At 36.4% G+C, this 15,988-nt stretch overlaps 1 protein-coding gene across 1 annotated transcript in view; it reads right to left on the bottom strand.

Annotated features, from left to right (window-relative positions):
* Nucleotides 1-485: 485 nt before the first annotated feature.
* Nucleotides 486-15,988, bottom strand: part of VAV3 (vav guanine nucleotide exchange factor 3) — a 178,769-nt gene continuing 163,266 nt past the window's right edge. The window contains 4 exon segments of the mRNA XM_086617513.1: nucleotides 486-1,453; nucleotides 3,226-3,377; nucleotides 14,809-14,875; nucleotides 14,877-14,939. Coding sequence (XP_086473639.1) covers nucleotides 1,412-1,453; nucleotides 3,226-3,377; nucleotides 14,809-14,875; nucleotides 14,877-14,939 — 324 coding nt within the window. The 3' untranslated portion in view covers nucleotides 486-1,411.

Genomic DNA, 15,988 nt, shown 5'->3' with positions numbered 1-15,988 from the left:
GCAAGATGCCTATGTGAAAAGAGGACAGGGAAAAGCAAGAGAGGATGTGAGACAGGATGAGTTCATTTTGTTGATTGGTCAATGTTATCCTAGAAAGGAAATACATTCTTAGCTTTATTTTCTTAAGTTTTCAAGCCAGGTTAGACTATCTGAATATTTGAAACTACACACCTGGACATCATCCACATTTATTTTAGCTTATAACTACAGCACTTCTGATCTTCCATAAATACATTGCCTCACCAAGGAGTGGACACCACTTTACAAGGCTTGATATTTCAAGCTAGCTAACCTAGGTATGTTTTCCTTGGGGATGTTCATAACACTGCAACAAGACCACTCATTCTTTGAGTATCCCAGGGAACAAGAGAAGAAAGGTCCCAAAGAAGTTGGCAAGTTCCCTTTGCATTACATTATAAGAGTGCAAAAGGTGACAGAAACTCCAGTGTAACTAGGAAAAGACAGCTTAGAGTTGGAAGCATCATAGTTCATTTGAATCAATCTAAAAATTAAGATAAATAATTTTGTTCTTCAGAAGTTACAGCATCTTGCATTAGTATATTCTCCTACAAAATAGGTCTACAATATTATTTAACCTTAATGCTGAAAGTTTTAAAACTCATCTTGTCATGACCATCCTCAGTTGCACTTCTGTGGTCAGCTGCTTAAACGAAGAAACCTGACACAAAAAGACTTGGGATGACAAAGGAAAGATCCCACAATTCCACTTTGTGGATGCTTTTTCAAGCAACACCACATAACTACACCTTTTTAAAGTGTTGTCTTTAAACTAATTGTAGAAGATTTAGGCTAGACCCCAAAGTAGCCAGTTAACTATATATGTGTGAATGATACTCATCTTTACTACATTCATGTTTCCTTCAGAATGTTTTTGAAAACTTAAAACTGTAAGGTGATAAGTAAAGTAGTTTGATGTTTCAAGACAAGTCTACTGACTATACTTTATGCCCACTGGAATGACTGAACTCTGCTTTCTGCATGCAGTGATAAGGAATAATAAACCTTCATCTCATTGTACCATCAGAGATATTAGCTAGAAGAAAAGAGACTTATTAAATATTCAGCCATAGCTAGTATTCATGGTGTAGTACAGGCTGAAATGAAAAAGAGCATAAAGAAATATGTTTTCCAGAGATCTTCCAGGAAGGTGAAGGTTGGACCTTGTACTGATCCCCAGTGATGACAAACCAGCAGGTTGTTTCTTGCACAGCTCTGGGCAAGGTAATAATCTGTCAGCACAAATGTCTGTACAAATCCCAACATTAAGACTGGAAGGTTCAGACAGACAAAAACACTGCTGTTTAAATACTTAACAAAACCAATAACACTTTGAAGATACTAAATTTTTTAAATCCCTGAAACTGCTGGTCAGCAGAGGAAAGTTTTTAATTCATTCGTCCTCTTCAACATAAGTTGATGGAAACCAGCCCACCTAAAAAAGAAAAAAAGCAGAACAAAATAATACATGAGACACACAATTTTTTTTAAATGGCTGAACTATGCAATACAAGGTTGAGTCTGTTTAGTAAATATAAGAATAACAAAGGTAAACTTCTTGACTGACCAGCTACAGTGAGAGAAAGTACCCTAAATAAAAGAATAACCTGCAAATATGATGATTTGAAGACTTAATCTGCTCCTTGCCCCACCTCCCGCCTCCCCCCCCCAAAAAAAAAAACACCAACCCTTAGCCCAAATTGGAAGTCTAAGCTTTCAGAAAATGGCTAGAAATGTCAAAAGCAGAAGTAGTTTTACTACAGGCAGCAGTATGCTGTTATTTTTTGAATGAGCAGTTAAATATTTAACAGGCTTCAGTCAGGTCCAGGGAATCCTCTTACAAAGGAAATAGTGACTGATTTGATTGCATTACATGGAGTTAAATCCCGTTGCCACCAACAGGGGTTTTAAATAAGACAGAACTGGAAGGCAGAGTCCAGTGTTTTACACTTCATAAATTATAATGCTATCTCCATTCTGAAATTAATGATGTGTCAAATAAGGATTATACAAGACAGAGATGCAATGTCATATTTCTCATTCTTATCTATTTGCTTTAAGTTTTTCACTCAGACTTCTTAATACTTAAGTCAATTTAACACTCATGAAAGTCCTCAAAACCAAACCTAGAACATGACTGAAAGGAGTAACTGCATAAATTTTGTTTTAGACTACCTTGCCAAAATACATCCAGAGGTGAGCTTATGATCTGAAGTCCAGGCTGTGAAAGCCATCAGAAAGAATGCTTGTATCTAACAGGGTGTCCCTTTAGGTTGTAAGTAGTTGCATTACAAAGAGATGCTCAGCTGTCTTCACATGTAAAATGTGTATAGGATGACCGCTATTTCTTCTGCTTCCCTATTTCTTCTTGACTAATTGATCACTTCCCTTTAAGATCATAACCAGGCTCAAGCACATAAAAAAAAAATAAGTTCTCCAGATGGCATAAAACAGTAAATCTGGACATCTACTTCAACCAGACTTGCAACTTTCACTTCCAGCTTCCAGTCAATCTACTTTCTTCTACCTCACATTCTTTGCCCCTGCATTTCAGCCCTTTAGACATGGAAACAGCAGCCTCAAATAATTTTTATTTATCTACATTAAACAGCAGTATACTAAGATTGAAACAATATAGCCTTTATAGGTCAAAACAAACTTTGCTTTGACACAAATCTCAGAGCGTAGCATAAAGTGACTTTGTAAAAATCCCTGCTAAATATGCCACTTCATCCAACCCACAGATTTAGAGATCAAAACAGCAGTCTCCTATAAAAAAAGGTGGCTGAGTCCATTGTAGTATAGTCTGGCAGAAAGGTGTGGAAATCATTCTATGCGAAACTGCTGAACAGACTTCCACAGCACCAGGAACCTGAGCTTTTGACCTCAAATACATATGTGCAACACAGTTCAAGAAAGTTCAGCTGTAACTGTACTATTAATCCTGGTTATTTTCCAACCATATAATCTTGCCCAAATATTCAGCCTGGTAGGTCACATTAAATAACCAATTAATTTAGATGCTGGGAAAGCTGCCTGGCAAGAGTTCTGCCTAGCTCCTGTGAAACAGAGATGAGAACATGTTGTATCTTGTGAATTTAAAAATGCAAAGAAGGTTTATGATGTAGGAACACACCTTGTTTTTTCACAAAATCCTGTCAGTGAAGGCAGAAATGAGACAAAGAAGGAAAAATAAAAACACCTTACCCTTCCATTTACTTCACCTCTCCACCAGCCATTCGCACTCATCTTTGTATAAATTTTTACAACGTCTCCTTTCAATAAGGACAGTTCTCTCATGTCCCTTGCACAGAAGTCATACCTGGCTATGGCAATGCCTATCACCTTCGGGCTTAGCACTGAAATGAAACAGACATTGATATTATTAAGGTTTGTTAATTGAAGGCTACTCAAGTCATGTAAATAGCAGTACCGCAAAATATAAAACACTGATTTCACAACAACAAACACTAGCATTAATTTTATGCAAACGTGAAAGCATCTGCACTACACAGATCAAGAAGGGTTAAACAGGTGAATGGTGTAAAAGTTGAAGGGATTTTATATTATTTTTTTAATAGTACTCTTTGTTTTTAGAAAAAAGTCCAACCAGATGAACTAAAAATAAAATATCTCCCACTCCAAAATTGCTAAATACATTTTCAATTATTGTATTTTTGTGCTTCATAATCAAACATGCTGCCAGATACACGCATCAACATATTTTACAGGTCGCTAGTTTCTTTCCAGACGAATTATTAGCATTTACAGTTGATTTAACTTTAAACCTCTAATGAAGCAAAACAAACAGAATAAGGCGCTGTTCTTTCAAAAACAACTACCAAGTTAAATATTAACACACTTAAAATTGGAACCCAACATCAGCATGCACAGAAAAGTAGAGTTTCCACAAGAAATTTGTATGGATCATTTGTTACAATCTACATGAACACTGGCTGACGTATATCTACTGTTTTCAGTAGTTTATTCTGTAAACCACCAATTAATTTGCTCTACAAAACTTTTCATGAAAATATTTTCCTAAGTTTCAATGAAATTAATACTTAAAATTTTTAAGCTACATCAGTATGTAAGCATTTTGCCAATGTAAAGCCCAAACATTTTAAGCAATAAAAAGTTGTGAAATATTTTTAAAAGCAAATGTGAAAAAAAAAATTCCAAACTTGCAAAAGAAACCCTTGACTCTTCCAATGAGAGGAAAGTGGGCATAGCACCTAAGAGGTAAAGGCCCTTGGCTTGAGCAGTTTAGAAGAAATATCTACTCTTCTACTGCATTTTGTAGTTTGATTATTTGGCCAAAGCATGATTTTTTTTTTTTTGCCATTAATATCATTTTCTTTCGCAGTTATTTTCCTATGTAAGTCACTATAGAATTTATGAGCACAACCAAGCTTCTTACTAAAATGATTTCAGAAGAATTTAGCGTATGATCATGATGGATTACTTGATATAATGTACATATAATCCTCTGTTTTCTGAGAACTCTTTCCAATTTTCTTAGAAATTCCCGATCATCTTTAGGAAATACCATTAAGATTCTAGTTTTAGCAATGCCTTCAACATTGTAATACTAAAAGTTCATAGCTAGTTGCCTTTAATTTACATCAGGAACACAAAACACGGCAAATGAGTTAGAAAATTTTGACAGTTTCAGCTCTGCTTGTATTTAAGATTTCTTCCGACCCCACTGGGGACATTTTTAGAAACAGAGGCTTTTGCATAATAGTATTAAATATATTAAAATCATTATATATATATCTCAAGTCTTTTTAGCTTATAGAACACAATATAAACAATTTATTTTAAAATAACAACAAATACTATGTTTAAATTATTACTAGATCTATCACAAAAACGGAATGCATAAAAAACTGTTTTGGCAACAGATTATGTCCTCTTTTATTTCATGCCATTAAAGTTTAGTCCAACATTTCAGACTGCTTATGTAGAGTGTGTTTATCAGGTACTTGATACAAGATGTACAGGATGCCATATAAAAGAGAATCAGCATCTCAATGTATTGGTTATATTTACAATATGAAGATATTGTAAAAATCTAGGTGATACAAAAGTATATTAAAGTCCAAACATACTTTTTCCCCTCTAAGTCAGTCACATGTAGACGTTATTTGTTTAGATCCTGACATGAATGTTATGTCCTATACCTTATCAGGATTTCAGTAATCAATTTTACAGGGAAAGAGCACATCATGGTCAGCAATTGTTTTGGAGAAAGAAAAACAAAAAGAGCAGTTATTGACTGTATGGTCATTAACCATTTACAGGCATGCAGCAAATCACCGGCAGATTTGGAGAAGCATCGCAGGATGGACGGAATGATTCTGGGGAGACGGGTATCATTTCAGATTCCAGAAAGGAGATAAAGGGGCAAGGAAGAAGATTACATGAGGCAAAGACAAACAAATTCAGGAAAACATGGAAGAAAATAACTGAGGGGGGAAGAAACACATAGAAGAATAATTAAGAGGGAAAATATTGAGGAAAATTTGGACAGAAAAAAAAAAAAAGAGGGGCAGAACTGGGAGAAAGGAGGACTTCTAACTCTTTTTCAAGTTGTGAATCCAGAGAGGAAAAGGAGAAAGAAGCAAGAGAAATCAAAACCATGTATCTCCAAAAGTCTTGAGACAGAAGGAGAATTTAGATTAATTTAGACTACAATATCCATATTTTTCAAATAAAAGTGATGTTCATGTTAGGAAATATATAAAAAGAAGCCAGATAAGTGATAGAATACAGGAAAATGATGGTGCTAATCTTGGAAAAAATATTAGCCATATCTCTCGGGTGACTGTCACAAAGACAACTCGAGTAAAGACTATCAGCTCTGAATTCCCAATCAGAGCTGTCGCAGGATAAACGCAACTTGAGTGAAGACAGTCAGCAAGTGGAAAGGACATCTGTATAGATAAAAGAGAGGAAAAACACGGAGTGAAGGAGAGAAAGAGGGAGGGAGAATGAAGAAGGGGAGAGAGAGAGAACGGGATTAACAGCAGAGATTGATGAATTGCCCGACAGGAGAATGTGAATGAGAAATTGGGGGGGGGGGGGGGGGGGGGGTGTGCGGAAAAAGCAAGGGAAAAGGAAAGAAGCTATTTAGAAAGCAGTAATAAGTAAACCTTGTGTATTAGGAGGGAGACTCTCAGAGGTTTAACAAGAAATAGAGCGAGAAATCTGAGTGAGGTGAATAAAAGGTACATGTGTGAATAAGAAAATATTCTTTTGCTTAACCTAGTCTTTCTTTCCACAAATGGAAGAAGAAAAGACAGGGAACTACAGTCAACTTTGATTCACACTAGAGTAAGTTGGAAAGGTTTTTCATTGACAGTGAGATACACGCATGGCAAATAAATTTTAATACTAGTTTGGGCCACTGATGAAGGAACAGGGGTGCAAACAAAAGAGGCTCTATGCGATGAAAGTAGGCTGGTCTACCTCACTTTTCTGCCTGTGCTTAAATTCCACAAGGGTCAACATATCATTATAAAAGCTGTGAGTACTTGTTTCTCTCTCATTGTGGCATGGCCTCCTTCATAATTGTGCAGCCGTATCACCTAAGGATTGCTCTTGTGCATTAGTTTCCACGCTCCTTGAAGCAATGTACATTTACTTGCAGTTTAACCAAACCTCAGTTCTATTAGACAAGCATGGGCAGCACCTCCAGTAGTGCTCAGCAGTCGTCTTAACCCTTCTCTTGTGTTACCAACTTCCACATCAGCAGAACTAAGCCAGCTCTGAAGACCCTTTTGAAAAAATACTTTTAAGATCATACGTCCTGGTTTGACTGGGACAGAGTTCGTTCTTTTTTAGCAGCCAGAAGAGCTTCACGTTTTGGTTTTAGCCTGGGATTTGTTACAAGAAGAATGTTGATAGAGCACTGATGTTTACAGTTAGCACTGAGACCTCAAGGACTTTTCAGCTTGCCATGTTCTTGCCAGTGTGCAGGAGCACAACAGGCTGGTGGGGAGCACAGCTGGGACAAAGGGTCCACAACTCCCCTTATGATTTGAACTTAGACTTAGGACTGAGGGCCAAATTGGCCAATGGAGTATTTCGTATCATGCAACGTCATGCCCAGTATCTAGATGAGGGCTGACCAGAAAGAAGGGCTTTTGGCTCTTCCGGGACTCTGTTCTGAGAGTTCTCTCTCGGACTCTTGGAGTGCTCTCTCTCTCATTCTCTTTTCAGGCATCTCACTTATCCAGGATTGTGGTGCTGGGACTAATCTGTTTCGGGATCGCTAACCGGGACAGAATAGGCATTGATCACCAAGTGGTAAGCAATTATACTGTGCATCACTCATTTGTATATATTATCATACATATATTTTTAATATATTATTAAATTGTTCTTATCTCAACCCATGAATCTCCTTCCCTTTCCCCCTTTAATTCTCTTCCCCATTCCCTGGATTGGTGGAGGGTGAGCGAGTGGCTGTGTGGCATCTAGTTGCCAGCTGGGCTAAATCACAACATCATGAAATAAGTATTTGTTCATTAATGTAAGCAAATTTTTGGCTATTTTAAAAAAAGATGGGTTTACTAAGAACATATGATGTAGCCTATCTATCAGAATATGAAATCCCATTCAAACCAGGTAGATAAATTAAGAATTACTAATCTGTATTTCCTTTAATATTCTATACTTGTATAAAAAAATACTTTACACAGCAGATTGTGATAGGCGAGACGTTGAATCCTTCCTTACTTTTACAGTTAATTAAGAATTTTTTGATAAATCAGTTTTTCATAGTAAAAAAGGAACAAAATGATAATTTGTTGAAACCATATATGGGAATATATGGAAATGTGCAATAGGCTTAAAGTAACCCCAAGTCTTGATTGCCGTTCTGTCAACCATAGGCCACTTCACAATTTTGTTTTCATGGAACAAACACCAGTTTCAGTAAGAACGGACTTCATAATCGAGTACTGTGAAGCTGAATGGAAGAGGTCACCTTCTATCCTCACCTAAAAAGACAGAAGCTCACAGTATTTACTTAAAATAAAGAGCCAAAACTTAACTTCTTTGTGTTCTCCAATTCAAATGAGGCAAGTGCTTCAAACATTTCAGCTGAATGTCATGACTATAGGGTAAACAGCTACACCAGAATGGCTTTCTATTCATCATTTCTACAGATGTGTACTTTATATAAGTAAATGTCAACTGGAAGAGTGCCTTAAAGCTTGGATTCCCAGTCAACTTTGTGACTACTGAAAGGAAGTAAAGTACCTGCCCCCCAAAAAATCTTGCATGTAAGGAGATGGAAATGGAAGAAATAGACTCCAAAACAGTGAACAACTGAGGGGCAAAACATTCAAGAGCAGTATAGGACATGGATATTGAAATCCCTGGTGTGAATCGAGGAAGGGCTCAGAGACACTCTCAGCACAAGCAAACACATTAGCCATTCTACTAGCAAGCTGTCACTTACATCCTTTCTCCTCTAGAAACTATGGAAAGCCCAAGAATCCTTCTCAGAGCACTAAACAGTTTAGATGACCTCTGTAGGGCATGTGTAACACATACTGCCTACTCAGATCTCCTGGTCAGATCTTGATGACGACTACATCCACATTCGTGTGTGCTAGACACCTCCCTTTCCCTAGTGCAAAGCCAGCCTCAATCCTGATTTGCACGACCTAGGCCGAGGCCTCCGCCCTCTGAACACAGAGGTATGTCGGTGTAACATGAGTGAACGCTGCATTCTCAACAACGGTAGCTCCTTCCACATGCTCCTTGAAGCCATTTGTCTTCCTACTAGCAAAATTCTTCTTGAAATGTCCAGCAGTGCAGTTCATCTCTTAGAAGACTAGGTCTCGGAGATCAGAACAAGTCATAGTCATACTGATGCACTAATTGAGACTACCATTGCTACTACATTAAACATTTTTATGCAGTGTCTCAGTTTAAAATATTTGCATTTATTAAAGCCAGATGTGGTTAAATGAGAATAAGAAACAATATTTAGAAAACAGAAGGGTAAATTAACAATGTTAATGCAGAATTTAAAGAAAGCATTTTCTACAAAAAAAACACTGTTGTATTCTAAGATGCTGCTGCAGTAGAGTTTGCTGCAGGGATGGGACGAATGTATTATTGATCTACCAGCAGTAAAATTTTCAGGTTTGTGCACTTGAACAAATACATTAAAACATACACAGCTCATAGGTGTCAACTACATAGCAAATTAACAGTCAAGTGATCATTGATTGAACTCGCCACAACTATTGAGCATTGTAACAGCTATTCAAACCACTTATTGTAACATACACTTTTTCAAAAGTTTGAGAGTTTGATTTTTGTTACACTCCAAGAAAAACATGTAATAACTCGCGTTTTGGAGTCAGAGAAGAACTGAAGTATTAGATTCGTCCCTTCCCTTGCTTGCTGCACACAGAAACAACAGAAGCAAATTTAGAAGAAATATAAAAGCAGTAAAGCAGTACCTGACCAGAAAGGAGTGGAGGAAGGGGGAACAAAGCTGTAGTCTGGAGAAGTTACAAAAGGAAAACCCACAGAACAAAGAAGGGCTTAGAGAAAGAGAGAGAGAAAAGCAAAAGAACATTGAAATATTGGCACAAGATTTAAATAATAGTTTTTTAACTAAATAATTCATTGATAATAAGGAAACTAAGGTTTCCTACTAAGGATGTCTGGAAGGAAATTGACTATAACTAAAATATTTGGATCGATGATTTAATTTTAACAATTGCCTTTTTCAAAGAGTAAGCAGAAAGATGACACCCATTCAGGGTTTCAAAGAAGCAAGTTAAACTGCAGACTCTTGCAAATACTTTCAGATTTAACAAATTTTTTTCTTCTTTAATTTTGTCTGCCCCACTTCTTAACAGTACAAAAGCAGGAACTCATGCATACATAAGTTCTTCTTGAGCCCAGGAATACAAGTCACATGCCCTTAATTAGGAATACAGTCTAAGTACCAGTTGAACTGGGAGTCTCATAATATGCATGGGATAAAGCATGCATTTTGCTCTGATAATCATTAACATCAATAGGAATTCCACAGCAAAACTACATCCTCTAATGCCCAAACAGTATTGCTCGTCTTTGCAGTTTTCCCTGACTTGAGAAAAAACCTTGAGTAAGCAAAAAAAGTGTAAGTTTGGCCTAGGCAGAACCAGTACATCATCCTAGTCCCTATAACAGCTTACTCAGATAAAAGGTTAGAGGTGCACTTGCTCGATTGCCAACAAACCTAGGGTCAACAAATTTTTAAATACAAAATTAGATTACATGAATGAAATAGCTTCAAATGGAACTACAGTTTGTTGCCATGTTCTCACACTTTGTTCCTCTTTTGAAGAGGCAATGAAGATATATAGTGTACAAAATCTAATAAACTTGACATCTCTGCTCCCACCTGCAATTTGGAAAGGGAAGTCTATTCTTAATTGGATAGTCTCTAAATTATGCCTAATAATATCTATAATTACTGACCCAAAGTGGTTATGTTCATCACATACTGCCACTTCCCTGAATTTATTTTTGTGACTACACATGAAAAATCGTTTTGCTTCAAAATGGTTATTTGCAGGAATGACAACTATTTTATGCAAGGAACTAACAAAGAATCCATAGTGGAGGTAGATAGATCTTTGTGCATCTTACCTGGATGAGTATAGATACACTTGTGACAAGGAAACCACCAGCATAAATAAACTAAACAGACTGATATTGTATTTTAATGTTCATAAGCTGCAAGTTATTTGTTAAAAAACCTCACAACATCACCCAACAGCAGTTTAGGTTAGCATCTCGAAGTAATACAAAAGAAATATACTCTGGGGCCTCCTGCATGCTGGAAAACTCCCTTCTGATCCTTCACAGTGATGATTCTTTCTCCGCTTCTAATACTAAATTGAGTATCTGAGAACGCATGAGGTTACCGTGAGGAACTCCTTTATACTGGAGCTAGTAACCCCAGTTGACAGCTCTGTGTGGAAATATGTCACACGAATCAAAGGGCAACTTGACTGAAGTAGTGCACTTATTCTTCAGAGACAAATAACTGTCTTTTTTTCTACAGAAGTACAATGACAGTATGCAAAAGTAGCACGCAGGATAAAGACAGGTTAGGTGCTATATAGGGAGCGGCTGGTCCTCTCCTGCCCATGCATTATCTTAATTTTTTGAGAATTTTTCTAACTGAAGGTTTGGTTTTAAATGTGAAATCATGGACAACCAAACCTATGTGGGCAAGGAATTCCTACTAGATTTCTACAGATAACTAGTCTATTTTTAAACATCACTGATAAAGGTTTTGGTGTTGGCTTTTAAGGAGAAAGGCTGGCTTGTTTCCTTGAGGGCTGGGATGATGCTTTTTGTATTTTACTTTATTAACAGATACTTTACACAGTTAATGCATTAAGTAATAGAATGACATGATATAACTAGCTAAGGTAAATCCTAGTCTACAGGTGATAAAACAGTCACTTAGTATTATCTCCATGATTGAGGTTATATTAAATCTAAATTTCATAAAGACTCAATTGTATTTCTCAATACGATGCGCTCTGCATCAGCAGATTATTGGAATAAAGTGCCAAAAACCATTCTGTAGAAGAATGTCAACTTTTCTTCCATTTTTGTGTTTATTTCATGAAATGGTCGATCATCCCTCTAATTTAATGTAAGAATTAGCATTTTTCTGCATAGCAAAACAAAATTTCATCATACTATGTATAGAAAAGCCTAGGACTGAAAAATTAAGAAGAAAGAATGTACCATTTCCCCAAGAACCTTCCTAATTAACTTGAATTTCTATATTGAGAAAAGTAAACATCTGACAGCTTTTACAACCCCATTAGACGTGTACAATATCAGAATAGAGTGGGTGACCTCTGCAAGACCAGGAGACTAAAAGCAAATTTCTAATTAAATTGGGAAGTCAAATTAACTATCTCCATAAAATGACGATTTTTGTTCTAAAAATCTAATAGTTGCTGAAGGGAGAATCAAATGCCCTGACAATTTAAGAAGTTATAAGGTGATTTATTATGATTCACATCAGAAATCACAAGTAAAACTGAAAATGCCACTTGATTTTCTTTCCTTCAACGAGTAAATGAAAACATGATAATTATAAAAAAAATTAATATGACCCTTTCTCACATCGTTCTAGAAAGTGAAATTAATTTGGTACTGCCATTCAGTTTCACAGCAGCTCAAAGACTTTGGCAGCAGAAAATGATACAACTCTGTCAAAGTCCACAGTAGTTCAACTTATGTTTTTTAGAAATACTTTCTCACTTTTTCTGTCAATTATATATACTAAAGGCCAGTTGTTTTGAAAAGAAGCTGATGCCTTTTCAAAAGATGGTCTCATTAAAAAAAAAAATCCAGATACAGTCCTGTGAATAGCGTAGTGCAAAACAGAGTTGAAATCCAAAACTTCTTTAAAATCAGCTTCAAACTGCCAAAGTCCACTGCATCACTAGCTTCAGCCCCATGCTTGTTAAAATATGGTGAATGTGACACTGAGTAGCTGCACAACCGAAAAAAAAAAAATGGGAAAGTGTCCCTCTCTCCAGCTGACTTGACTGGCTTCCTTTCAAAAACTTTTTCTTGCACTCAGAATTTAAGTGGGAGAGGTCAAAAAAAACAGTTGTGTGGCGGTTCTCATTGAGGGCTGTGAAGTGAACTCAATGTCCAACCGCTGCCCCATGACTTATTGATTCTTCTAGGAAACAAAACTGCAGCCTAAAGTTTATCAACTTCTTTCCAAATTCAGCCCAGTAGCCCTATGCAGCCTCAATATACAGTCAGAATTCTTACGTCAACTGGTGAAACTAAAAGAATAGCTTTAAAACCAAGCAGTGTGACTGACAGATAGGCTGTTATCAAGGAAATTTTGCTTAAAAATAATTAAAAAAAAACAACCCAAACACACATACTCTCATGGGGACATACTAACACTTAAAAAGAAAACTGTCAAATTAAATGAAAGTCTCATCCATAGTCAATTTAGGTAGGCTAGCAGAATTGTGTAAGTATATTAGATTTTATATGAGGAGTCTGAGAATCAAGAGGGTTTTTTGATCAACTGGCCTAAGACAAAATATGTCCGTTCTCACTAGCTTCATTTTTAATAATAAATGGCTGATATTTACTGTAGCAGAGATGCACTTTCTCATCCCCTTGACTAAAATTAGAGTATCCCATACTCATTTCTCTTGCTCTTCCATATACTGCCTAAAGACCTTGTTAAAGGAGATGCTTTTTTTTGTACATGGACTGAAGGTAATGAAGATGTACCGTAAGTCTTGTATCTTGTAAAGCTTGAAAAGATCAAGCTAACGCTCTCGCAGACTAAGTTGGTGGACAGTACAGATACATTCTAACCAATCTTAGAAAGGAAGGAAAACAGATTTGTTCTGCTCACAGTCAGTAATACCAAAACATATGCAAAGTAAAGTAGCAGGGCACATCCACAACTAAAGCCTCAATGCTGTGAGGAGGCAAGGGATGAGGAAAACACAAGAGATGACAAGTTGAAGACAGAAGCAAAGGGAGACCACAAGCTAAAGGGAGAAGAAAGGACGGGACAGAAATTCACCAAGAACAGAGATGTATTGCGATACAGCATAGCAGGGAGAACTGACAGAAGTCCTGGGAAGCAGTGAAAGAAAACAGAAAAGGAAGGAACAAAGAGGAACTGGGAGATAGAAAGAGAGTAAATGAAATGCACAGAGATACACTAGTTTCTTACAATCACTTGTCCTAAATTATCTTCGCTTTAACTAGGATAGGAAGAAAGTCTCCCAAGTTATAGCAATGTTATGGAACAGAGGCAAGCAAGTAAACAACAGCTCATCCAAGCACAGCAAATGAAGTAACATAGCCAGCTTCATCATCACAAAGACTAGACTAGACCCTATGGTCTTTCACAGCAGTCTTCATATTGTTAAAGTTCCCATTAAATTTTATTTCCCCTTATTATCTACTGCCGTAAACATACAGCTATTGCCTGCAGAACTGCAAATCTAATATTTGCTCTTTGGCAGAAACATTATATACTTCCCAGAGGCCAGCCATGAGGCAGTTTTTATCATTAACATTGAACTTGCACATGTCCTAAAAATCATGCTAACTTCCACTTAAGTTAGGGTTAAAGAAAGTAATGGGTTAAATAAAGGAAACCACATGCATTGTAAATCTCCTCAGTTTATTTCTAAACTTCAAAACTTTTCAGCTGCTATTTATATTGTACAGTAGTTCATTAACTTCCAGAAGCTATAAAGGCCTATAATGAACATTTAAGGTTAAAAGGCAGGCTTAAAAATAAATATGATACAGTAAATCCAATTTTTTTTGAGACATTTATGTGGTGCTACTAAGATGCTATTTCATGCAGCTACACTACAAGACTGATGTATTTAAATCTCTTTTTAAGGATTAGAAATTGTCACAGATATTATTAACACTTGTAGCTGTGTGAATGCAAATGTCGGAAAAAACTAGGCAGGATGCAGCTTAATCTCTCACCAGCATGCTTAATAGATTTTGAATATTAGGGAGATTTTAAGTTTGGCAGCAGGACAAACTCCTAGACACATTTATAAACCTCCTGGCAGATCTAGAACTGCTTAGCTTCCAGAAATCCTACTTAAAAGCATTACCATATTAATTGGTTATATGTCAAAAATGGAAAATGAAGATGTTCAAAGTACCCTTGTTCTTTTAATATTTATACGACAGAAATAATATACAAAAATTTTTAACACTCACAGTTGCCACCTGTTCTGTTACTCCTTTGTCCCAATGAGTTTTCAGATTCTTTGTATGGAAATTGAAGAGGTAGTATCCAAACTTCGAAAGCCTTCTTTGAGAGAATGGTGCTTATAGTATTCTACGAGTTCCTTTCAGAAAGGAAAAATACTATGTCATTGGAAATTGAAATTACATCTTTTTCAACATTCTGGTGTACAGTCACTGACAGTTCTATCATACAAGTAATCTTATTTTATAATACAGCCACCTACCGTACATATTTTTCTTTAAAAAGTCAGTATCCTTAATACTGACTGCTTTTACACTATCACTTCACTGTTCGTTTTTGTGGTTTGTTTAGTTTTCGTAGGGTTTTTTTGGTGGTTTTGGTGTTCTGTGCGTTTTTTTTAAGTTAATCTTATTGTCAGAGTCAACACTCATTGCTCCTTTGAGTCAGGTTGAACACGTATTTGCTTTTTCCGAGGTCATGTAGAAGGCAAGATCAGTTGCTTGTTAAGTATATAAAAATACCTATCTTTGTTTTCTCAAATATCTTTTGCAATGATAAGTGATGTTTATCCACATACGCATTTGTAAGTACAAAGATCAAAAATAAAGCATAAGGCTTGCATATAAGCAAATAAGTCAACAGCAACTTAATGAGCAGATACACAGACCATGTAAAACTTACAAGGCTCTGCCATTAAAATTTGTGGGTTGTTTTTGTTTTGGTTGGTTTTTTTGCTTGGGGTTTGGTTTGGTGGTTATTTTTTTTGTTTTGGTTTGGGTTTTTTTGGTTGTTTAGGCTATTGGTTTAGGGTGTTTCGTGGTTTTTTTTGGGGGGGGCGGGGGGGAGGTATCAGACTGAAAAATCCAGCATTCGCATTATTCTTGGGCCCAATTCAAAAATTTGTTTCTGTGTGAGTGCATATATATAAATATACATACACCCATGTATATATGGAGACAATTTATATATATGCACACAGATATACATGAAAATATAAAGTCTGGCTCAAATAGTTTATGTAACCAAGGAAATAATTTACCTTAGTTTCCATTCTAAAGAAGGCAACACCCATCAAAATACTGACAGCTCACATTATTCCTTTGCAATCTCCAACCCCTGCCATTGTCTCTTACATTTGAATTGACCCTAATAATGTCAATATCATACGTTTGTACACAGCGCCTAGAA

Source organism: Tauraco erythrolophus, chromosome 10 (assembly GCF_009769465.1).
Source record: "Tauraco erythrolophus isolate bTauEry1 chromosome 10, bTauEry1.pri, whole genome shotgun sequence".
Taxonomy (NCBI): Eukaryota; Metazoa; Chordata; class Aves; order Musophagiformes; family Musophagidae; genus Tauraco; species Tauraco erythrolophus.
This window is presented reverse-complemented; position numbering and strand designations above follow the sequence as displayed.